The 24,331-nt window shown below is 43.8% G+C and overlaps 1 protein-coding gene across 1 annotated transcript; it reads left to right on the top strand.

Moving 5' to 3' along the window:
- The first annotated feature begins 1,873 nt into the window (after nucleotides 1-1,873).
- On the top strand, nucleotides 1,874-20,863 carry BBS2 (Bardet-Biedl syndrome 2). The gene is made up of 17 exons (XM_068202819.1): nucleotides 1,874-2,101; nucleotides 3,462-3,689; nucleotides 4,072-4,197; nucleotides 4,465-4,527; nucleotides 7,020-7,097; nucleotides 9,243-9,347; nucleotides 10,212-10,298; nucleotides 12,032-12,167; nucleotides 14,039-14,178; nucleotides 14,964-15,108; nucleotides 15,680-15,851; nucleotides 16,883-17,012; nucleotides 17,610-17,741; nucleotides 18,265-18,402; nucleotides 18,846-18,958; nucleotides 19,631-19,779; nucleotides 20,440-20,863. Exons 1-17 carry the CDS (start codon nucleotides 1,985-1,987, stop codon nucleotides 20,544-20,546), a joined length of 2,166 nt encoding a protein of 721 aa, XP_068058920.1. The 5' UTR covers nucleotides 1,874-1,984; the 3' UTR covers nucleotides 20,547-20,863.
- The last annotated feature ends 3,468 nt before the right edge of the window (nucleotides 20,864-24,331 follow it).

Here is a 24,331-nt window from a genome sequence, read left to right as displayed (position 1 = left end):
CAGAGAACCTTGGTGAAAACAATTTAAAGAAGAGAAAAAGGAGGTTGTCACATTCAGAATCGCATGATCTCTGCTCCAGTGCTGCTTTTTAGAGCCCTCCTTTGCATGCGGGGCAGGGACACTGCTGCCGGCCAGGGCTTGGCCAACGCACAAATAAATGCCAACTGGGATGTGTCTGCCAGCTCTCCTAGAAATAAATGGATCTGTGCCTCAAACCAGTGTCCTTTGTAGGGAAGGAAGAGCTGTTTTTCCAGTGCATCCTCTTCCAAACCTGCTTCTTGCTGGGATGGAGGTGGTAATGTCCTAGTGCATGTGATGGATTCAGGCACTGAGAGAGAGCACCATCTATTTACAGAATGCATGAGGGTTAAAATATTGCTTAAATCAAAAATAATGTAAGAATTTCTAAAGTCATGACCTTGAGTCAGGGTTTCCCTATCCAGCCTGTGTCTGGGCAGGGAGTGGGCACTGCAGGGCGATCCATGAGGGTCTGTATATCAAAATCCACTCCAGGAGGGGGACCAGCATCAGTGTTTACACTGTGGCTCTGTGAGGGTTTGCCCTCTGTTTCCCTCATCTCCAACCTCCTCCCAGTGCCCCAGTGGCTGGATTCTGTAGGATCAGTGCACAATCCCACAAAGCAGCAGTAATGATGTTCTGAGGCTGTGCTTTTGGTTTCATGGGACATTGTAACTCTAGGTTGGGTTTTACTGGCTTGGAGATCTCTCGGTTGGAGATACTCCTGGCAAGGTGTGAGTAAGGGTGTGTGTGGCAGCTGGTAGGCAGCAAAAGGTGAAGTGAGGGTACTGGGGACAGAGAGGGGACAGGCCTTGGCCCCAGCTGGGTGCTGACTCTGCAGAGAAGCTGGGACGAAGATGGCAGTATGGGTGTTGGAGGCCACTGCAGCTGCCCAGGGGGGCAATTGCCTCTATCCTCCTGTCCCTGGTTGCCCCCAGTACCTCCAGCTGCTCCCCCAGTTCTCCTAACCTCTACAAATGCCTCCCGTAGTTCCACTCATCCAACTCACCCCCACCTCCCCTAACTGCCCCCTGCATCCCAAACTGCCTCCCAGCTCTTCTGACCTCTGCATTTGCCCTCCTGGCCTCCTAATCCCATACCCCAGCTCTCCTAGATGCACTGTAATATCTGCAGCTGCACCCTCCACCTCGCCCTATCTCTGTGAGTGCCCCCCACCTCCTCCAGTCCTACACTTCAGCTGACCCCCGTCCTTTGCAACTGGCCCCAGTCCAACCCCATGTCCCTCAGTGCCACCGGCCCCTCTGCCCTGCTCCCCTGGCCCCTCTGCCCTGCTCCCCTGGTCCCATCTCCCCATTGCCCCCGGCCCCTCTGCCCTGCTCCCCTGGTCCCACTGTCCTGCTCCCCCAGTCCCATCTCTCCATTGCCCCCGGCCCCTCTGCCCTGCTCCCCCGGCCCCTCTGCCCTGCTCCCCCGGTCCCATCTCCCCATTGCCCCCGGTCCCATCTCCCCCATTACCCCCGGTCCCATCTCCCCCATTGCCCCCATCCTCTCTGCCCTGCTCCCCCAGTCCCATCTCCCCATTGCCCCCGGTCCCATCTCCCCATTGCCCCCGGTCCCTCTGCCCTGCTCCCCCGGTCCCATCTCCCCATTGCCCCCGGTCCCATCTCCCCATTGCCCCCGGTCCCATCTCCCCCATTGCCCCCATCCTCTCTGTCCTGCTTCCCCGGTCCCATCTCCCCATTGCCCCCGGTCCCATCTCCCCATTGCCCCCGGTGCCCCCCAGCTCCCCCTCAGCCCAAGCGCCTCCCCCCGCCCCGGCCCCACAGCGCCCCCTCGCGGCCGCCTCTCGGGCCGCGCCCCTCCCGCTGACGCGGCGCCTGCGCGTGCGGTGCCGGTGCCGGCGGATCCGCGTCCGGCGGCGGCCCCGCGGCCCGGCCAGGCCCGGCCCGGCTCCCTCTGGCGTTCCCCGCCCTGCCCCGCTCCGCCCCGCGGCCCCTCGCCCATCATGTTGGTGCCCGTGTTCACGCTGAAGCTCAACCACAAGATCCTGCCCCGCATGGTGGCGCTGGGCCGGTACGACGGGACGCACCCCTGCCTGGCGGCCGCCACGCAAGCGGGCAAGGTAACGGGGCAGGAGCGGCCCCGGCGGCTGCGGCGCGGCCTGGCCCGGCCGAGCAGCCCCGGCGGCCGCCGCGGAAGCCGCGCTAACCCCCACCAGCTCCCCTGCCAGGGCTGAGCCGAGCCAGGAGCTGGGGGCTCGTTCCCCTCGCCCTCCGCAGACCCGCGGCCCGGGCGCTCGAGCTGCGTGCGGGCGAAGGGACGCGATGCTCGAAGCCTCGCTCTGCTGCAGCAGGGAGCTTGCAAACATTAATAGCAGTAGCAGAGGTGCCCAGAGAGGCTGTGGAGTCTCCAGCCCTGGGGAAATTCAAAAACTGTCTAGACACAATCTGGACTAACACGCTCTGGGGGGACCCTGTTGGAGCGGGAGGTTGGACTGGGTGACTTCTGTGGCTTCTTCCAGCCTGAACCAGTTTACAAACCCATGGTGCCAAAGAAACTTACGTTTTCTAGCAGACAGCAGGATGTTTTTGAAGCCATGGGTTTTATCATGCAGTTCTTAGAGCGGTGAGCCTTGGCACTGTTACAAACCAAGCTCTGTGCTGATAACGGGACTGAGGTTTCTGTGGCTGATGCCCAAACAGCCTGACGGGAACAAAGAGCATCCTGTGTGCTCTGTTTAAGTTAGAAACATAAACAATACAGAATTAAGTACAACCTGACTAATAAAGCATAGGTTGAAGCATAAACCCACAGGGGCACTTAGGTTGTAAATACAAAGAGAGTTCATCTGTGATGTTTCCCAGCATTATTAATTTTATTTTGGCACCTTTAGAACAGCATAGAACAAGGGCTTGTCTAAGGGACAGACTGCACAGCTAGAAAGCAAACTGTTGAGCCTGTGATCCTCTGACTTGGCTCCAGGCAAATTACAGTGACTGAGCATTGGTCAGTGAGAGTAAAACCATATTTATCATTCATCCTTTTTAAATTAACCATGTTCACTTACAGATGGAGGTTACAGATATGTACCAGGTAAATTGTCTTAAATGTTTGGGATGTTTTGCAAATACTGCTACCATCTGGAGCTAATTTGTTCAGTTTGTTGTTGCTCCCTTTGGTTTCCTATTTTTGCCTTACTCCAAAGACTTGTCAGTTGTCATTTTCAGAAACAAACAAAACAATGATGTTGCTACTCCACTGGTCAGAGCACAGTTTTTCCTGCCATTTCCCTTTTTCTGGTATAGTTTAAAGAATAACTGTGAGTAATACTGTTGTCAGTAAAACCCCCAGACTTTTGTCTGCATTTAGGTTGAGTGAATGCCTTCTATCCCATCACAGTTATTTTCTAAACCATAGTCTTTACTGTTTGTATACAAACAGATACATGTGTTGTATTAATATTTATATCTTTGTTTCTACAGGTTTTTATTCACAATCCTCATGCCCGAGGACAGAGAATAAACACAAACCGAATGGTGCAAAGTAACCAAGATTCAGACATTTCTCTTCTGAACATTAATCAAGGGATTACTTGTTTGACTTCGGGGGTGCTGAACCCTCAGCTGGGTTATGACTGTCTTCTGGTTGGAACACAGACTAATTTATTGGCTTACGATGTGTATAACAACTCAGATTTGTTTTACAGAGAGGCAAGTTGATTTAACTGTCTGCTTCTTTTAGTATCTCCATAATTTTCTGTTTCTTTGAATTGTAAAGATTACAGATTTTACATTACTTTGTCAACTAATTATGTGTCTGTGCTATGCATTATTCCTACTGCTATATTCAGAATCTTTTGTTTCTAGAATATCTGCAGTATTTCAAAATTAATATATGAAAATTTACACTCACACATACAGATATACATTGCATTCATATGTCCCATCACCTAACAAGACCATCTTAAAAAAATAATAGGCATTCACAACTCAGCTAAACTGACAGTGATAATTTTGGAAGCTCAATTCTTCACTTGTGTGGTCTGATGTATTATTGTCTGCTGTTTCTTTTTCCTTTAATGCTTCTCTTCAGGTTTCAGACGGAGCCAATGCAATAGTTCTTGGGAAGCTGGGAGATATTTCACCTCCACTTGCTATTATTGGTGGAAACTGTGCCCTGCAGGGCTTTGATTATGAAGGAAATGACCGTTTTTGGACGGTAAGGCCACGCATAATAGTTTTGATGTTATTAGAAGATTCTTTCAATGGCACTAAATCATCCTGATTTTTTAAAAATTTGATAACTATTATTTTAGTTGTTGATTGTTTTTAATTTATCTCAGGCCTTAAACGGTATTTTGGCCATGTATTCAGTGCACTCAGATGTAACTTGAACACTGTGTCAGTTGTTTTCCAGTGAAATAATAAAAGTAATTCAGCTTCTGACAGCTATGGCCATCACTGAGTACCGTCCTTCTCATTGCAGGTTACTGGAGACAATGTTCGTTCATTAGCGCTGTGTGACTTTGATGATGATGGAAAAACTGAGGTTTGTAACCATTTACACATTAATTCAGTCATTCTTGCGGTCTTGTAGTGAAATGATAATAAAAAAACTTAGATTATCAAATACAGCTGACTTACATCACCAGTTAAAGTTTCTCTTTTTTCTTTATGCCAGGAGCAATACAATGAAATGCCTGTGATCATCAGTTGCCAAGGCATCTATTTCAGTGGTATTTCTTGAATATGGTTATGAAATTTTGAAATTTTTAAAATTTCAGAGAAACAACTTGCAAGCTTACATGTAAAAGTAAACTTTTAAAAAACTATTCTTTTGAAAAGCTTCACTTATGCTAGGTAAAATCGAGAAATCTGTCTTCATGTCCAGCCCTTCTGTTTCCTTACAGGGACATGGGGAAATGAAATACCCTTTACTTTGCTGTTTTAAAGTGACAATAACTTGTAACACACATCTTGCTGATAATGACGTGAGACAAACAATAGGAAACAGCTGCCATTCCGATTGTGCAGGCTACAAGAGTTGGTGAAATTGTGAATTTGTATGGCATTCTCTTTTGGAAACATTTCTTCATCCCAAATGAACAACTGTGCCTCTAAATATGAATCTTTAAGAAGATTAATGGCTTCCTAGTATACATCAGATGCAAATCAATATGAAGTTAAATCATTATGCTAAAAATACTTACTTTTGTCATTTGTCTTAAGACTTTAGACAAAATTACTGGAACTCCTTTGTTTAGTTGCTGAAAAATCCTCATTTGGAATATCCAATTGGACTATGTAATAATGTGTAAAGGGCCTTGACAGTTTTCATGTGTTTTTTATAAGCACTAAACTGCTACAGGCCCTGCTTGATTGGGATTTTTAGGAAGTGAAACAGCTTCAAGTTTTCAAATCAATTTCTGCACAATTTCTTTTCAATTTTTTAATGTGCTGAGGGGTGTTTATAGAAAGTGGAGATAGTGTCTAGGGATTCAGAAACCAGGAAACTGATCTATGGCACTAATTGCAAATGTTTTGCACTTGTGCTTTTAAGTGGGTTTTGCTATATTTTTCTGCGTAATAGAAGTTCATTCTTGGCAGTTGGTGTCATCTGGTGCTACTTTGGGCTGAGTAGAGCTGGATACAATATCTGACTAACTTGTTGGGCCAGTTACCCCAGCGTGCATTTACTGAGACGTTTTCAGGGTTCTTTTTGATCTTAATTATCTAGGTGATTTTAAAGGGTTTTTACTTAATTATTTACTTTTATTTGTGGCTTTTGTGAAACTGCCTCTGGTTTAAAACTGAAGTTCTGAGAAAATGCAAGAAGCTTCCTAAATTATCACTTTGTGTCTTACCTGGTAAATGACTGTGTTAGCTTCATTTCTGTTCTTTCCGCCCCTGTAAAAACAAGTTTACATTTAAAATTTACTGATTTAAAAAACGGCATGAATATACTTTTAGTAGCTAACAGAACTAACTTCTCACTGCCTTCCTCAGGATTTTTGGATTGATGAAGGTTATTTTCTGCCGTCTGGCAGAAGACTTGTGGATCAGAACTTTGACTCGCTCTTTCAAATTTCTGTCCAGTGGAAGTCACTGAGGTGGATGGGGTGAATCAAACTAACAAAAAAAAAAAATCTAGGCATGTCTGGAAAACACAGCATCACCAGTAATTGTTTGAGGATTGTGTGCTTTTATCTGGTTGCCTTTTGCTGGTGGTTACAACTTGGTCAAGAAATCTGTGCTTCTTAAATATGTTAATTGTTGCAAATAATTTCAGTAGGTGCAGTAGACTTAGCTTGATGTGATTTATGTTGACATAATCTGAGGCATCTTTATTAAGGAAGAAAAAAAGCTTTTAATCTTTTTAAAACTCCAACTTTGTTATGGATTTGTATCTCTTTTGCCACATAAAGATGAAAGGCTCGTGGGTTCCAGTGGGGAAAAGTACTACCAGGTTTTAGACTTTGATTTGTAATTCTGTTTGTCATTGATTTGATGGATGACTTTATGGACAAGGCACTGAGCAGATCTGTTCCTTGGTTTCTCAATTTGCAAAAGAGAACCTGACAATTGTCACGATCTTCAGTAAGAACTTTTCCACTGGGCTCCTTTCCAGTTAATGCCTTCTACCTGGTGAACTAGGAAACAGGGAAAGAACTAAAATGTAGGAAATATTAAGGAGCGAGGAGGCAGAAGACCCAATTCAATGCCTATTGGTATAATAATTTACATCAAGTTAAAGCTGATTTTACTTCTACTTGGCAGTAGTGGCAGCCACCACTTAGGTTGGAGAAGCAGAGATGGTTGATACTTGGATTCATTGAGGTTGGTTTGTTTGTCTTGGGCTTTTTTGTGTGTGTTTGTTTTTTTTTTTTTAATGAGAGATCTTCAGTGCAACACTTGCAGCATTTCACAGAGCTGTTAAAACCTCTTCATTGCTGGACTTGAAATATTAATTTGTCCTCTGGATTCTGGTGCTTGCTTCCTTAGCTTGAATAATAATTTTTAAAGAGCATTATTTTTTTCCAGCTTCTTGTTGGCTCTGAAGATTTTGACATCCGCGTGTTTAAAGAAGATGAGATTGTGGCAGAAATGTCAGAGACAGAGGTGAATTATTTCTGGCTAATGTTTATTATAGTCTCTGACAGAGCTGAAAGTGTTGAAAGTGTACTCTAAAGCTTCTCTGGTTCAGATTTATTGTGTAGTTAAGTAGTTACTTAGCTATGTGGCACAGTATCTATTCTGCTAGAACTGCGAAAGTTTGAGTTTAATAATGTCTTTCATTATGCAGGGGGCTTTTTGCTTTGTTTATTTACAAATCTTTCACCCCACTGAGAAAAGTGACTATTCTTGGCTGACAGTCAGGAGCCTGTGCAAGGGTGATTAAGGTTGCTGGATTGTGATTGAAGCTTTTAGTGTCTTCTGAGTAAAAGGATGCCTTCTGCAGTTTTCCTCAAATGTTTTTGATGCAATCATGATGATGTAACTTGTGCCTGTGTGTATATCCAGACAGTGCATGGCAGGGTAGAAGGGGGATGCCCAGGCAAAACGGGAAGATTATATTGCAGTTGGAGTTACACACCGGCTGTATAAAAAGAGCTGTGGTGACTAAAGTAAGGTGTGGGGCAGATATGTTTACGGAGGGATAGGAGTAGCTCTAGGAGTTGCTGTTTAGCTTAAGAACTGAGAGAAAATGCCCACTGATTTTGGTTTCTAGGAAGGGAGTAAAATATCCTTATCATTTCATTTAGAAGTGTTCTCAGTCTTCTCACGGCCCAAGGTAGAGTTGGTCACAGACCTTTGTCCTTTAAGATCTGAGACCTCCCTGCTGCCCAAGATAGGACTAAAAGGCTTAGCTAATAAACCACTTATGAAGAGCTATAAAAGACAAAGCCAGGCACTGTTCCTGAAAAGGAGGTTGTTGCTATCACTACATTTAGAACTGGGCCTGTAATATGTCTTGCTCTCTGTGCAGTGGCTAGTCTGGTCATTAGATATTTCTAGATAAAGGGATGCTAAAGGTCTGTGACTCTCAAGTGTGATTTATTTCCAGATCCTCAGTAGAATTGTTTTAAGTTCACACCTGCAGTCATAGGAGGCCTGTTACAATTTACTGTTCTTACATAAAAGGACACAGCTGAACCTAAACCTTTTTTTTTAGGAAGGTAAATTCAGGGAACAGTGTCTTTGTACATTATGTTTGGTTTGGAAGTCTTGGATAGTTTTAATTTTCTGTGTTTAATCACTTACTCTGGTGAAGCTGAAGCTGTAGACTGTTGTGGTTCTTATAAATGGAGAATAAATTTGGGTTTATTGTTACCTTTGAGTTTCTGACCTTACTGTGGTCTTCTGTCCTTACTGGGTACTTGTAATTGAGTTTGATACTTAGGAAAGATTCAGCAAAAGATTGTGAGAGGAAGGGATAAAGGGTTTGGAAACAAATTTTTGTGGTAAAACATCCAAGGGGCACAGACAGATAAGTTTAAATAAAATGTTGGGGAAGAATTTAATTGAAGGAAGTCTCCTGTGCTACATTGTACAGAAGACCAGACAGATGATTGCAATTGTTCCTCCTGACATTAAAATCTCTAGTCTCAGTGTGTGGAAGAACCCGCGTTTCCAAGCCCTGAGAACCTTAGCTCAATGAGGAATGGGTTTTAAAAGGAGGGAGAAACAGGCCAAGTTATGACTCTCAGGTCTTTCTCCAGAGCTTATTCAGGTAGGACACCCAGCCTGGTGTTCCAAAGAAGTCCAACTGTGGCAGTTTTTAATTTTTATCTTACTAGTACTGCGCAAAGATTTTCTACCAGTAATATCTCCGGGGCTTTCCTAACCCAGGCAAGTTGAACCTTTGGCATCATCAGCTCCTTAAGCTTAAGGAATATTGTGTGTAGTTTCTCAATGCTAGTGTGTTAGCCCTGATGACCACAGGAATCCTATGAGCAGTTGTTTTGCTGTCTGCGGTAGGAAACAGTTGGTCAAAGTACACAGTTTGAGGGCAGTTCTGCAATCCTTGCTGGAGTGTGTCCTAACACTGGTATTACAGCTTGTGTGAGGAAATCCTACTAGGCCTTCAGTGATTTCAGACTGATTCCTGAAAGTAGTTACTTCAGTATTCAATACTTCCTACTACAGACTTACTTACCACTTAGGAAATGTAGGACTATGATAGGTCTATAGCCTGTTCCCTGTTAGTTGAAGTTGCACAAGTTCTCACTCCTGTGTCCTCTCTCTCCCTCCTTTCCCCACCAGACAATCACTGCACTTAGCCCCATGTATGGCAGTCGCTTTGGCTACGCTCTTGCCAATGGCACCGTCGGAGTTTACAACAAGGCAGCGCGCTACTGGAGGATTAAGGTTAGTCCATTGTTGGAGTATCATCACTGGAAGCTTGAAGGCTGCCTGGAGACTTGGTATCTAATTTCAGGTCATTCTGATGTTACCCTTAGGTGAGCTTTGCTGAGCAGAGAACTTAATGTAATTTTGTTCTTAAAAAATCTAGCTGTTTTATAGGTTCTATAAAATACTAGGTCAGTTCCTGCAGTATTTTAGGCTGTTAGTGGTGGTTTAAACAACAGGGATACCACCATACAGCTAGGGATTCTTCAGCTTAACAGGAGACATTCGAGTTCGTGTTAGAATATCCTCTGGTTGAATCAATAAACTTTTTCAGAAGCTGAAATCTTGCATTGTCTATGTTCAAGGTTAATTTTTCTCATCAATAGCAATTTCCTGCTCTAGCAAATCAGTTTGACAAGATCCTTTCCTGATGCTCATTTTAATTTTCTTAATATAACACAGAACAGTATATTTAATAGTAATAAGAAGATTCCTTGAGAGGTGGCAGGAAGAGGCTCATGGTTGTCCTCAGTAGTCTAATTTTATGACTGTGTTGAGGTCCTGATACTTTTTTTCCTAGAGGATTTGGTTTTTACACTTCATTTATGTGAGTTGCAATCATCTGCTTGGATGAAAATGTATTTAGAGGAACTATCAGGTCCTTTAACAGCGGTGTACTAGATTAGTAGTGCAAGGGCTAAGATGTCATATGTGTCTATGTGTCTGTGACCTTAGTGATGCTGAAACTTCCTGTTAAGAGGCATAGTTATACTCCTTTCTGTACTCTCTGTGGTCTCATAGTCCAGTGTTTTTCAAGTGGCAAGCATGTGAAGTTTAGAGAACATACCCAAGCTTAATTTGTTCTTTCTTTTCTGCCCTCAGTCAAAAAACCAAGCAATGAGCATACACGCGTTTGACCTGAACTCTGATGGGGTGTGTGAGTTGATCACTGGCTGGTCTAACGGGAAGGTGAGTTTATACAGGGGAAAATGAGGAGCTGTAGATATGGAGGCTGTGTTTGAACAAGGCTGTTAAGTTATCTGATGAACAGCAACCAAAAAATGAAAACTGCTTAGAAACCTGAGCACTGCAGATCTATTGCAATAAACCTAGTTTGGCTTGTGAGTCTTGTGCCAAATGCAAGATCAGAGAAAAGCTGCTTCCCCTGCTTAGCTCAGAGTCAATTGCTAAGGTGTGGCAAGTTGTTTCCATGGCAGCAGAGATCATATGCCACATCCTAGAGTTCTTGAGTGTCTCCATTCAGGTGTGTCTTGAGGACATGTGAATAATCCTCTGCAGTGTGTTCTGAATATTCCCAAACTACAGGGAGGACAAAGCAGTTATGTAACAGGAGAGCAGCGTCTTGATCAAGCATTATTTCATTTTATGTGGAGGCATTCTTTACAGCTCAGTTTTAGTCTTTTAAGCCTGTTCCTTGGTATTCCTCTTCGCCAGAAATGACTGTTTTAACTGCCACATCTCTCCTGGAAGCAGCTTGCCAAGTTTTTCTGTAAAGCTGTGCTTTTTTCTTCACACCTCTCATTACTGTCATTAGCCTGCGGCACTTTAATAACTTCATATCAAGCTGGCAGTCCTGAGCCCAGATGTGTTGTAACTTACATTGGATTAGATGTGTAACATTGTTAAAGAGAGAACTGTGGTGGTGAAACAGCAGGCCAGAGGCCTTACAAACTGAATCCTGACAAGCTGACAGAAGCCGTGAGAAAGCTGACAGCTCTTCATGAGAACAGAGTCCTGCAGCACTGAAAAACAACTTATTTTCCTTGAGAAGGAACTCTAGGACTGTAGAAAGCAACCTGCTTTCCCTGAGAAAGGACTCTAGGACTGTGAAAAACTCTAGCCACCTGTATAAACTGTTTTTACACTGTTAGGTAGGAAAATGAAAATTGTATGTCACAACTGCACATACACACCAGCGGATTGAGTGACCAAGCAATACAGGGTAACAACTTCTTACTGCCCAGCTGGGGATAGATAGGGGATGCTCTTTAAAAACTCTTTATAAAGAGATGCATGAATAAACCAGTATCTTTCCTCTTTGCTCCATAAACATGTGCCCTGCATCTTTCTTTACTATACTCCACAGTGACAGAGAATCTCTCCTTGCTTTGCTCCTGTTCTTTTCCATTGGTAGTCTCTACTCAGTTTGTTGGTCTGAAACAGTCCATAGCTCCTAGAGAGAGTAATGCTGTGACCTCTGGAAATTACACAGTGCATGGAACTGAGCCCACCTCACCCTTCTTATCAAACGAAAGGTAATTGAAGGTTGTGGTATTTGTGTATAAAAATAATTCACCACACAAGGGCTGCAGCTGAGAGGAGAGGTTGTAAATACTGCATTAAAGTTATTTCTGGTTTAGTCCCATCATTGCTGCATCATATGTGCATAACCTTTCCAGTGCAGATTTGCAGTTCCTTTTATTTCCTTCCTTTTTTAGCTTGTAACTTAGGGAAACATCTCTGAAGGGAAGTTCCTTCTAGCTCCTTCTAGAGTCTGCCCAGAGGTCATTTCTTGGTAGTACTTTTTTCATGTGTGGTGTTTGGATGAGCAGAGCTGCAACTTCCCCTGCAGTTCTGTGAGCAGAGCTGCTTTCAGTTAACAGCTCAGGGTACGGCATGACACGTGTTTTGGAGTTGGCTTTTCTCTTCATGCTGAGGCTTGGAACTTTTTGTTTTTCCAGGTTGATGCACGCAGTGACCGGACTGGGGAGGTCATCTTTAAGGACAACTTTGCTTCCTCAATTGCAGGACTGGTGGAGGGGGATTACAGAATGGATGGGAGCACCCAGTTAATCTGCTGCTCAATTGATGGTGAAGGTAAAAGCATTGTTAATGATATTAATGTAATACACAGCAATATCGGGCACATCACATCGTCTCAGATTAGCTAAACATCGTTTTTGTTCCAACGTTTTGTGTGCCAAATTCCCTTGCTTTATGTGCAGTTAAGGGAATTTTGAGTTATGCTATCTGCAAACAGGATTTTGAATATTGTCTTTTCTGTGCGAATCAGCATGTGTTTCATTATGATCCAAGAAACCATCAAAATTCATTTGTCTAATGGAAGAAACCCCATCCTAATGCAAAGATAATGATATTCAGTACAGACTCTGGTTCTTCAGGCTACATTATAATAGATGAATGTGTAGGAAATCTTTTTTCCATGTTTTAATTCTTTGGCCGCTTTATAGTAGGTAAAGGTGTTTGAAGAACTGAGGGTGTGTATGTATGGTTTTCTTCTGCAGATGAAGAGTTTTTATATTAGAAATTTTAGATGTTAGCAGCGCTTTGTTTCCTGGAAAATGCTATCCTGAGACTGGAGAAGTGGTGGATTTATCCCACCATGCATTCAAGAAGTCAGACCTCGTTATTGTGAGTGGAAATAAATATGATCACAGATGATTTAAATAAGCTCAGGATGAATTTACAGGAATGGCTCCAGGAAAGACACTGGTGTGATTATCCGACTCCTTGGCGTCAGTGGCCTGAGACAAGCAGGTCTGGCACAACCCATTTGAAACAAAAGCCTGTCCTTGTTAAATAGCAGTGTGTTTTGCTGACTGTCTTAATCACAGGCTGTGGGGATTTGCTGCATTTGGGCTTCAGCTTATAAAACTTCTTCCCAAGCTTATGGAAGGGGAGCGTTGTAAGCAGTTCTGGAGAACCTTGTCCTAGCAGAGTTGTGTCGGTTGGTATCACTGAACATGATCATCCTTTTCTGATGGGTCCATTGTAGACAAGCCTTGCACAATGGGGATCCCTTTAGGCCTTAGTAATTAGTGTGGCTGGGGTTGTATAGAGAGTGTTATTAGAGTTCTGTTTGGGACCAGCATCCTTTCACATGAGGTGTTCTCTTGTGTTGCAGTGGTTTTTGTCTTGCTCTCATTTTAAATGAATGATTCACTCAGAAATAATAAAGTGTGTCCTTTCTTCAGAGGACAGTGTGCAAGCTGAACGATTTCAAGTTTCATGCAGCTTTTTACAGGGCAGCAGTCATTTGCAGTCAGGCAGCATATTCTTCTCAGGTAAAAGATTTTTGTCCCTGGCTTTCATTTTTAGAGCTGCAGTCAAGGTGCACAGCCTTAGAGCAAAATTGAAGTTGTCTCATCACCTGTTCAGGTCCTCTGTCTCCACTGACAGTTAGAGGTATTTCCATAACTCTGTGCTCCACTGGGCTACTGGGAGACAAGTCTTACCCCTTGAAGTGAAGTATCCCTCGATTTGGGGAAAAGCTAATGTGGGTAAATCTTGTTTACTGGCTGACTAACAGTGACTTACAGCCACTTCAGACAGCCACAACTCCTCTGACCAGCTCTAGAAATCCAGGTACACGTTGTATTAATTTTGCATAATTGTAAACTTGCCTAAGCACCTTAAAGAATGATTGCAGTGGGAATCCTCTTGCAAAAGGACTGCATGCTGCACTTGTCTGGTCAGGTGAGTACAGCTTAAAGACAGGTTGGAAATTCACTTTTTTTTTTTTTTTTAAATGCAGTTCTCTTGCCTCAGTCACCAAGAAAGCAAGAGACTCTGTGGGTCTAAATCAATGCTCAGGTTTTCAGCTGAATAGTACTAGCTGAAGACCAGAACTGCAGAGGTGGTACAAGAGAGTCATGTAACAGAAACTGAAGTTCTGGGCAGGCTGTTGAAGTCTTTGCTGAAATGGGCTATGTTTTGTTTTTGTACAGTCCGAGGCTATCTGCCAGGAGGTGAGGAAATGAAAGGGAACCTAATGGATACAAGTGCTGAGCAGGATCTTATCCGAGAACTTAGTCAAAAGAAACAAAATCTGCTGCTGGAATTGAAAAATTATGAGGAAAATGCAAAGGTACTGCTTAAATAATGTGTAGGGCCAAAACACACCTTCGTGTTGGTAAAAATCCAGAGTAAGCTGGAAAGCAGTTGTGGGGCAGTCCAGACAAGTCAGAACTGTAGTTTGTCAGGATGCAGTGAGATTGTCTGCTGGTGGCTCCTGCCTCTGCATTTGGCTAGCTCCTTGTGCAAGTTCAGAACTTGCTTTTTGTATTTTAATAATGCTTTCTTTGCTTCTTCCTCTTGCCAGAGCAGTTGTGTTTAGAATTGGATTTCCTTCAGCCTTGTGCTTTGGTTTATGATTGAAAATTGTAGTTTTCAGTGCATAAGCCATCTTGGGAGCCACAGGGGATTGTGTGAGAGGATCAGGTCACTGGGTGAGGGTGGGGAGCACTGCCAGAATGTAGGAATCACACTTACAGCTTGATGGTGAACGTTTCAAAAAATAGTCTGAGGAAAGAGCAAACTCATCTTTGAACAGCAAATGACCACCATGGCAGAAGCTTGGAATTCTGTAAGCTTGTGTTTAAAACTGATATATGTGAAGTATTCTTTGAGTAAAAGTTTGCATACAGAGCTGAGGTCCATCCATAGTGAAGCACTCAAACATATTGTAGCCCAAGTGTCCGCAGCTCCGTGCCCAAACCAGCCACCACTCATAGCTAGTTGGAAGCATCTGGGAATTGCTATAATACAACCTTCCTCTGAAAGAAAAGAGTACTGACTTGTGTATATGTTTTCTAGGTTTTTTGAATCAAAATCTTGAAATTCTGATGCTGATGGGTATGTGTTCTGTAACAGGCTGAATCAAACACTCAGTTGAAGGAAGCTGATGGGCAGAGAGGCCTGATTCCAGCAAACACCCAACTCCAGACAACCCTCTCAGTTAATCTGGGTTCTGACAGCCAGTCTGCTCATGTGGAACTGTGTATTTCCACCACAAATGGTGAGTGGTAACCTTCAACCACTGATATTCACTTCATGTAAAATCATGCAAAATTTTAGTTATATTTAGCTGATGATTTGAATGTCTCCCCTTTATTGTCTATAATGTCCCTTTTGTGGTTTCTTTCCTTTCACAGAGTTTTGAATCAAGCTGTGTTCCTTGGATGGGTCTTAGGGGAGAGGAGTTTGATGGAATTGTTTCTTATGTGTTATTTTCTGAGGCGATTAACATTTAGCTTGGATGAAACCAGCATTGGTGATCCCTGCAGCACTCCTTGTGTTGACTGTAAACATCAACCCACAGCTGCATTAGTGAGGGTGTTGCATGCATGCAGCTGGATCTCAGTTGGCTTTACATGCAAAACTGGAATTACCCCAAGACAGCAAATTCACCTTGCAGCAGGCATGCCGAGGATGCAGTCGAGTCCAGATAGTCCTGGTCACCTGGGATATTTTAACAATTCAGAAGAGTGATGTAAGGAGTTGAACATGCTTAATTCTGAAAACAGTGGTGGTTTCTTGCCAGAGGACAGCTTTTAATTTGGGAACTGCTTTTTCTTCCTGTTGCTAAGACACAATCATCCGTGCTGTGCTGATCTTTGCTGAGGGCATATTTGAAGGAGAGAGCCATGTGGTCCACCCCAGTCTCCAGAACCTCTCAGGCTGTGTTCGTGTTCCCCTTACTCCACCCAAAGATGTCCCTGTGGATTTGCACATCAAAGCCTTTGTGGGTTACCGAAACAGGTGAGTTTGTGGTGTGATCTCTGCTGGTCTCCAGAACTGTGGGACCAGGAAACAGCAATAATGTGGTTTCATGCTTGTCCTATGGGAAGTGCACCGTTAATTCCTGGGTGCTCCATTTCTCTGTCTTAATGAAAGGAGAGCTGCGATGCTTTCTTAAAAACATTGATGCACCTGTGGCACTGAGTTCTTTCCAAAGTCTAAATGCTCTGGAATCACTGCAATCTGTTGTATTTTGGTTCTGCTTTTAGGGAAGGAATGCGCATTTTTCCAGGAGATGTCTTAACTGTGGGTGTGTGGAGGGAATCAACAGATGCAGAGACTCTGTCCTGTCATCCCTAAGGGGCTGGGCCCTGGATCGTGGCTGCTCTGGGTGGAGTGCTTGAGCAAGCCTGGAGACACAGCTGTGTTTCTCAAGCTATAAAGTAAACCTGAACCCATCTGGCTTCAGGGCAAGTTGAAAGTAATGCATGCTTGATTTCAAGACAACATATTTCCAGTCTCCCATAGAAATCTCTCCAGAGAAAATAAATTGTCTCTTCATATACCCTTGAAAACAGCTTTCTTCCTGCTCACATCTGCCAGAGCTGTTGGTGCCTGAGGAGGCAGCATTCTTTCCCTGAATAGGGAGGCATATTTTGAGAGCTAGCCACCCACTGCAGAAAGACTGTATGGGACTGAATTCCCTTTCTGTTTTCTCTATTTGCCTTTATTATTGCTTTTAATAAGACTTCACTGAACTTGTTAAGAAAACACCCAATCGTATAGTAAAATTGTAAATGTAATAGCCTAGAGAGTATACTTCAGTGGAAGGATTATTGAAAATTACAGCAATGGAGAGGAATCATGCAACCTTGTGATAAGCCTGGAATTTCCAAGTTTCAGTGTTTCTTCCAGGGAAGCAGTAAGCAGCTGATTATATAACTGGAAAATATGGGTGTCAGTCTCCAGCTAAAAAAGAACCAGGAACCATTGCAATAGGTGAATCCCTGCTATGTTATTAACTCTCTTTTTTTCCTTTGGGTTGCTTCCAGCACACAGTTCCATGTATTTGAGTTGACAAGACAGCTTCCCCGCTTTTCCATGTATGCCCTGAGCAGCCCAGACTCGGCCACAGAGCCCCTGAGCTTTGTTAACTGTACCATGAATGAGAGGCCACAAAGGGTGAGTTTCTGCTCTTCTTCCTGGTTTCAAGTGTTGCATAGGTGAAGGGTTTGCAGTCAGCTTGAGATTTCCAATAGCAAAGGAGAAATTAGGCAGTGAACTGCACTACTGGCCTTTGGAGTCTTTGTATTTCAAGTCAACCCTGCTTTTTTCTGTCTTTAAAAGATGACTCAGTTGAGGCATTCCAAACATCAGGAATTCCTGCAGGAGCTAAAGGCCTGAGATCAGAAGGTGTTTCAGATATTATCTTGTTTGCTGTGTGCCTGCCGATAGCAGGAGACCTCTAGTGAGTGTTGAATTTTGTAAATGAGCAGAGAACAGGAAAAAGGCAGCACAGTGCTCATGTAGTGGCTCAGTTCCATAGCAGTCTCTAATTGTTGGATTTCATTATTTTAGGAATAGTCAGCTTTGGTGCAAGGATTCAGTTGTCCTCATTCTAAGAAGTTCATGACATGGGGTTATGGGATGAAATTTAGTAAATGAAATTTCCGTGGTACCCTGAACAGTGTTCTGATGCACGTTATTTGCAGGGACATTGTGTGGTTCCCAGGCTTTACACACAAGGGATGGCTGATGCTCTTAATTTTATTTTTCAAGATTGTTATGTGGCTGAATCAGAACTTCTTGCTGCCAGAGGATGCAGAGTTTCAGAGTGCTCCCTTTCAGGTTTGCTTCACTTCCCTTCGTAATGCAGGTCAGCTCTGCATCAAAATCAAGCCTGGTGGAGAGGTGAGTACCTCCCTGCACAAGGGGAACAGCCCTTCAATGATACTCCAGTAAAACCAGTATACCCATACTGCCAGTTGGAGGCAGTAAAAGTGAAGGATGACTAAACAGGCAGAGAAGGCACTCATGCTTTTGGAAACTTCTGTGTCTGCTTACTGTCGGTGGGTAAAATTCCAGGGCCTGTTAGTGAAGTAAACTGCTTAGCCTGCAGATCTATAGGAAGGAGAGAAATTATTTCCTCATGGAATGGTTTCAGGGGGCCATAATGTGAGGCACAAAGGCTGCCTGTAACTTCTGCCTGTAACTGGTCCTGTGTGCACAGATGTCTCTCTATCCCAGACCTGAATAAAAGCCCCTTTGAAATCAGTGTGTTCTTGTCTACTGAAAGCTGTAGAGCTTGCCCATGCTCTTTTGATAAAAGGACCTGCTTTGAGCATGGGTAACTGTTGGAGAGGCAATACTGCTGGGCAGTTTCACATGTTCTGGCATGGAAGAGTGCTAAAGTGCTTTCTTTCCTTTCTGACAGATTTCCATCAACACAGATGATATTGATCTAGCTGGTGACATTATCCAGTCAATGGCCTCTTTCCTGGCCATTGAAGATTTGCAGGTGGAAGCAGATTTTCCTGCATACTTTGAGGAGCTGCGGAAAGTATTGGTGAAGGTGACGAGGCTTTGAACATTTCTAAGTAGGCAGATAAGTGGTCACTGGGATTTTTCTTATGAGACAATCTCTAAACTATTTTATCTTTTTTGTGGAAATCAGCCCACAATGGCTTGCTGTATGTTCTGTGGCACACTCAACTTTCTGTCTGTTTTTGTTCTGTAGAACAGGCCCTTGGTCCCATCAGTTGGTTGTTTAGGATAAAGTAAATATTTTGTCTGGGAGACTGAGCTCTGGTTTTGGGTCAGCATGTGAGATGTGTATCACAGTCTACTCACCCTTTCTGGGGACAGTGGGGAGTGAGGGGAAAGAGAACAATGTCAGGGATGCTGGTTGGTTAGGCTGGGATGTTATTTCCTATTACACTGGGCTGAGGTTTAACCTGAACCCTGTGTGCCCAGGATGCCAAGGACCCTTGCTCACGACTTGTTTGCCTTGGACAGGTGGACGAGCATCACACAGTGAATCAGTGGATCACTGCTGACATGGCTGAACTCTCCAACCTCATCCGCAGCATGTTGGTTCAGGCGGAAGATGCCCGGCTCCTGGGAGACATGTGAGCAATTGCTTCCTGGCTTGTGTGTTTGGGGTTTAGACACAGAAAAACATTGGTGTGATACAAGAGTCACCTAGTTACAATTCTTGATGTAGAATTGTACCTTTGATAGTCTCACCATGAGCTCTCCTTGAACCTTGTCATGTTCTTTAGGTAGGAAACCAGTCAGGGGAATGCAACAAGGTTAGTGTAGAGCAGCTGAGGTGAATCTACTTCAAGATGGTGAGATATGTTAGAAAAGATATATTAAGGGAAGAAGGCAGGAAAAGCTATCTGTGGTGTGTGAAATTTTGAGAACACCAAGAAAGAAACTTTTGGTGTCAGGTTTTCACTCCGATTTGCTGTTTTCTGCTAATTCCGAGCTGTACTCTGAAGAGCAGCAGTAAAGAGGCCCAAGCTACTGCAGGGCAGTGGTACTTTCACTGGGGAAAGTGGTGCCTCCACTTTGTCTTGCTGGATAAAATAACTGCAAAAATAGACTGTTCATGGTTTTTTAGTAAAATAATGAGTATAACCAACATGTCTAGACAAGTCTGTTGTCTTGTAACTGGCAGACAGGCAGGTGACTGTGGTAGCAAATACAACCATGTATTGCTACACCTTTATATTGACAAACCAGGAATGACTTTCTTGTCCTCAGAGATGCAAATAACTGGACTGATTGTTCCCCAGGAAAAACATGAAGACACGGTACAGTGAGCTGTATGACCTGAACAGAGATTTAATAAGTCAATACAAAATTCGTTGCAACAATCACACAGAGCTGTTGAATAATCTGAAAGCTGTGAATCAGGCAATCCAAAGGGCTGGGCGGCTACGTGGTAAGTCTTTGTTTTTGAAAGCAGTGGGGAGTCTTAGACCCCCAGAGAAGCACGTAAGATGTATCCCAGAGGTCACCTGGGTTAGTTAAGTGACTTGAGGCTTTTTGGCCTGAAACTCAGTTAGTAGAAGTAATCTTTCATTCTTTAGTCATAGCCAATTGCATGTGACAGTCAACTGTGAGTGTCCCATATAATCTGGGATCACAATTCTATAAAGAACAATTTGAAATAATTTTCAGATTTCTGAATGAGGCAGAAATTGATAGTTTTGTTGAACATACTACTTAAAAAAATGTTTTTAGAATTACTTCAGTTATTAGTTTTTTAATTCTGCTTTTTAAAAAAACAACTACTAACTTAAGCAGGACTGTTTTACCTGCATTATTAGTCCTCTAGGTCTCTGGGGAGGGAGGTACTTTTTTGTATGTTGATAGTGTTCCCCTTCCAACAAGCTCTCATAAACCAGAGCTACAGGGGATTCTTCTTTAAAGAAAGGATTTTATTTGTGTACTAGAAAAAAGGTGGTGATTCATCATGTGTTCAAAAGTATTTGAAAGAAATCCCTAAATTTTCAGCCTGGATCGAGTAAGTCTTTTTACCAGTTTTTAATTGTAACTGAGATATTTTTCCCTTCCCTTTCCTTTTTTTTCCTCCTTGCAGTTGGCAAACCTAAAACACAGGTGATCAGTGCTTGTCGGGATGCAATAAGAAGCAACAACTTCAACACACTGTTCAGGATAATGCGTGTGGGAACAGCTTCTTCTTAGGCAGAGGAGCAGCAGCTGTGCAGAGGCAGTGATTCCATGCACTGAGCAGATAATGGATGACAAGCAGTTAATTCCAGACCCCTACTCCACTGTAGGGTGAAGTAAATAAAATGGCAGTGCTGTAGTTAAGTTGTTAGGTGAGAAATGTTACACAGACCAAATCTCCATGAAGAGAGCATTCAGAGTTTAAGTGCAGATGTGGTATTTATGTAAGAACGAAGTTCAAACAGTTATTTTTTATTACAGTAACTTATTTATGTATTTAAATATATTTTGTAGTTAAGGCATTGGTCTTTTCCATTAAAACATAGACTAGCTTGACTGATTTTGTTCTGATTTAGTTGGGGAGATGTGTACTGCTAAATTTATTTGTTGAAAAAACCCAACCCAAACAACTTCTCTGATTTCTGCTGCACAGTTCCTTTACACTTGAACTTCCTGTGCTGGAGAGTCCGGGGTTTCACGCAGGGATGCCTGGCTCTCCAGGTAAACTGCAGAGCAGTGCATGAAAACCACCAAAAGATAACATCTTGCTGGCTCTTTAGCCAGAAGATCTTTGACAGGTATCCAGTTCCATGATCTGTGCAGGTAGGACGTGGTCTGTTTCATATCCAGCATTCTCTCCACACCTGGATTGCAGAAAGTTTTGCTTCCACCTACTGGTTCTGTGCTACTGCTGGAAAAACTGCAGATACTGAGATGGGCAAGGATGCATTTCAGGAACAACAAAAACAAACTACACACCCAAGCTTGGTGCATAATCATGAAGAGCTGGTAGTACTTAATGGGATCAAAAGAAGAAGGTATTGGAAAATTACTTGGCTCCTGGCTCAAACCTTTTTAATTGTGTGATCTCTTAGAATTGGATTAAAATATTACAGTAAGGCTCTATCTCAGATCTAAAGGTATTTTAGAACCTTTGCCAAAACAAATTTCTTTTTGAAGCTAAAAATAACCTGCACAGGATGGAGGTTGGGCCCCAGTGCTCCTGCATCAGCATCACCCTTGCCACCATACAATGGTGTTTGCAACGTGGGCAGAGAGGAGTTGGCCCATCTCAAAGTTCTTGGGTGGCTTCTTGGGGCTGTCAGAAGGAGTCATGGCCTCTAACTGGTCTCTCTTACAAGTCACCTGAACTAAAACCAGCAACCTACCCTTTGTTACAGAGCCACTAGTGAGCATGGTGTGACCAGTTGAATGGGGAATGTAATTCTCTCAACATGTTTTGTTCCCAAAACTGCCCCTCATCACTGTTTTGGCCCCTTCCCTACAGAGAACTATGCTGCTGAAAGCACAGATCAGTGTCAGTTAGAATCTGCAGCAGGAGCTCATTGGAATCCTTTCAAGAAACTGGTTGTTAGTCAAATCCAGCTGCTTGGTAGAAGGGTGGTGAGCCACCCATGCTGTTCTAAGTAAGTGAGCTCAGAGACTTTATTATGGAACAGTTTCCTGGCATAAGTGCTGGGCTTTCTGCCACTTGCTGTACCTGTTCCCACTGTTTCAAGCTCTTGTTCTTTATGTTCAAAATCCTAATGCTTGCTTGCTTACATTTATGTACTCCATTTAATGATAAGAGAGCAAGAGAGCGGCTCTGATCAGAAAGCAGCTTTCCCATCAGTCTGACTTTCAGGACTATGCACCAGGCACTGCCAATCCCAGCTGGAGTCTGCTCCTGGAAGTGAGGTCAGTCCTTCACTCCCTGTGCAGACTTTTGGTAAGGCTGATTTCCCTTATCTAAGTTTCTGACAAGAAATTTGTAATTTATTTTCCTGTAAAACCAACTTTTACCATTGCCAAATGAAAAATACATGTACTGTGCAAGTGGCTGCACCTAATTGTAAATACAGATTGGAATCCAGCAAGAGCATCTATAGAGAAAGCTCCCATTACTGCCACTGTATAAATTAAGGCCCCTCTTCCTCCAGTAGCTCATGTCATTTGAAATTTTAGTGAGTGAAATCTTTGCTCTGTACGTGCAGCACCAGTCATGCCTGGGACTGCCTGTGGCTTAGGACCTAACAAGAAGGGCGGGAGAGCAGAGACATGTTCATTTTTAAACCTTTGAAAGCTAACTGCAAATTTGGCTTCTTAAATTACTTCTTCTGAGTCACCACAGGAAGAAGGGTGGTTCCTTATGTGATCAGGTAGATAGGGGCTTGCTCAAGCAGAGGCTGGTATGCCCTCTAGTGTAATACTTATTATTAAAAAGCAGCAAGCTCTAAAGAGCCTGACTTCTTCCCAGTCTCCTGGAAGGATGTTCCAGGATCTACCAAGCACATTGTTAGGCTCACAATGCAGTCAAAGAAGTAACTTTGTTTTGTTAATGAATTTACTCCCAACTTTGCCTAGCAGACTGTGCTGTGAATAGCTGTGGTGTCTGTCAGTTTTGTTCCAAACTACCCAAATAATTTTGGTTTTTTTTTTCTTTGAAACCTCCCTTACTTGTCTTGTTCTAGGGGAGAGCTCAGAATAAGAACTTGTTTCTATAAGAATGGCCTTCTTCCCAGGAAGAGCTGCTGCCCCAGTAGGCAGAAAGGTCCCTCAAGAAACCACGATTCAAAGGGTTCTGTCCTCACTTCAGCATTTGTTTCTAGCTTCATCCCCTTACCTTTGTAAGTGGCAAAGGAAGATTAAAACTGAGCAAGAGAGTTTTGGCAGCACACAGAGATGCTGGCTATGGGAAATGAGTCAGAATATGAACAAGATCTTGCAACAGCTGCTCGGGGCAACCACCTCCCAGCCATCCTTCCTGCTCAACAGAGTGCGAGGGAGCAGCTAGAACTGAGCAGCTGCTCATCATCTGGGATGGAACTGACGCTGGAACTAGAGAGCACAGCGCTCTCTAATAGCAGTGCTGGCCCCTTGCTCTGGCACCTGTGGGGGCTGAGATACCTTTCCCTTTGGAAGCAATGGCAAGGGTTCCTGCCACCTGCCTCAGGGATTCCTTTTTTGAACTTGGTGTTTGGGATCAAAGCTGAAGGCTGTTGCTCCTGTATTTTCATGCAGACATGCCCACAGGACATCCCACCTGCTTGGGAAAGGATCCAGAGTACTCATGTCAACAGTGAGCCTTGCTTTGAGTTTACTGCTCCTGTACTGCCAGCTGTGGTCTTACTCCACTGTGGTGGCCTCCAACAACAGGCCTGGAATGGGAGAAGGAGCAGACTTTAATCCAAAGCTACCCTCTCCCTACCCAGGAGAGACAGGAGTGATGAAACATGCATGCTCCCCAGCTTACTGCAAGCCCATGGCCTGCACTGTCTGGCTTGCATGAGCTGCAAGAACACCTGTCTCTCAGTGACAGGAAAAAAAGTTTCAGGCAAGCAGGTGCAGACCAGGGCTGAGCCTCCAGCAGTGTGTTCTGCACTCTGGCAGTCTCCTGAAACATTGGTACAGTTCTGCTGCACCTCTTGGTGGGCTGGACGCCTCAGAGGTGAGTCTGGCACAGTCCTACTTGCAGTGACTGTGGGCCAGGTGCACAGTATTGAAAACGTGCAGGGAGGGAGGTGTTGCACCAAGGCCACACTCACTGCCTTTCCTGCAGTGTTTACCACAGGACTTGGCTGGCTGCTGCCTCAAAACATCTGAGATGATCTCCAGTGACAGAAGCCACATTAAAACCCAGGAGATCTCAGGACATAACAAAAAGGACACAAGCCATACTGTTGGGTGACCTCCCCATTACGTGTGGACACCAAGCCAGTAAAAGGTAAGTTGCCTCGTTCCTGTTCTGAGCTGGAGCTCAGAGCTGTCTGCACACCCACCCAAGGAGAGTGTACAGGAGG

This window comes from Anomalospiza imberbis, chromosome 12, assembly GCF_031753505.1.
Source record: "Anomalospiza imberbis isolate Cuckoo-Finch-1a 21T00152 chromosome 12, ASM3175350v1, whole genome shotgun sequence".
NCBI lineage: Eukaryota > Metazoa > Chordata > Aves > Passeriformes > Viduidae > Anomalospiza > Anomalospiza imberbis.
Note: the sequence above shows the minus strand (reverse complement) of the source record. Positions and strands in the feature narration are given on the sequence as shown.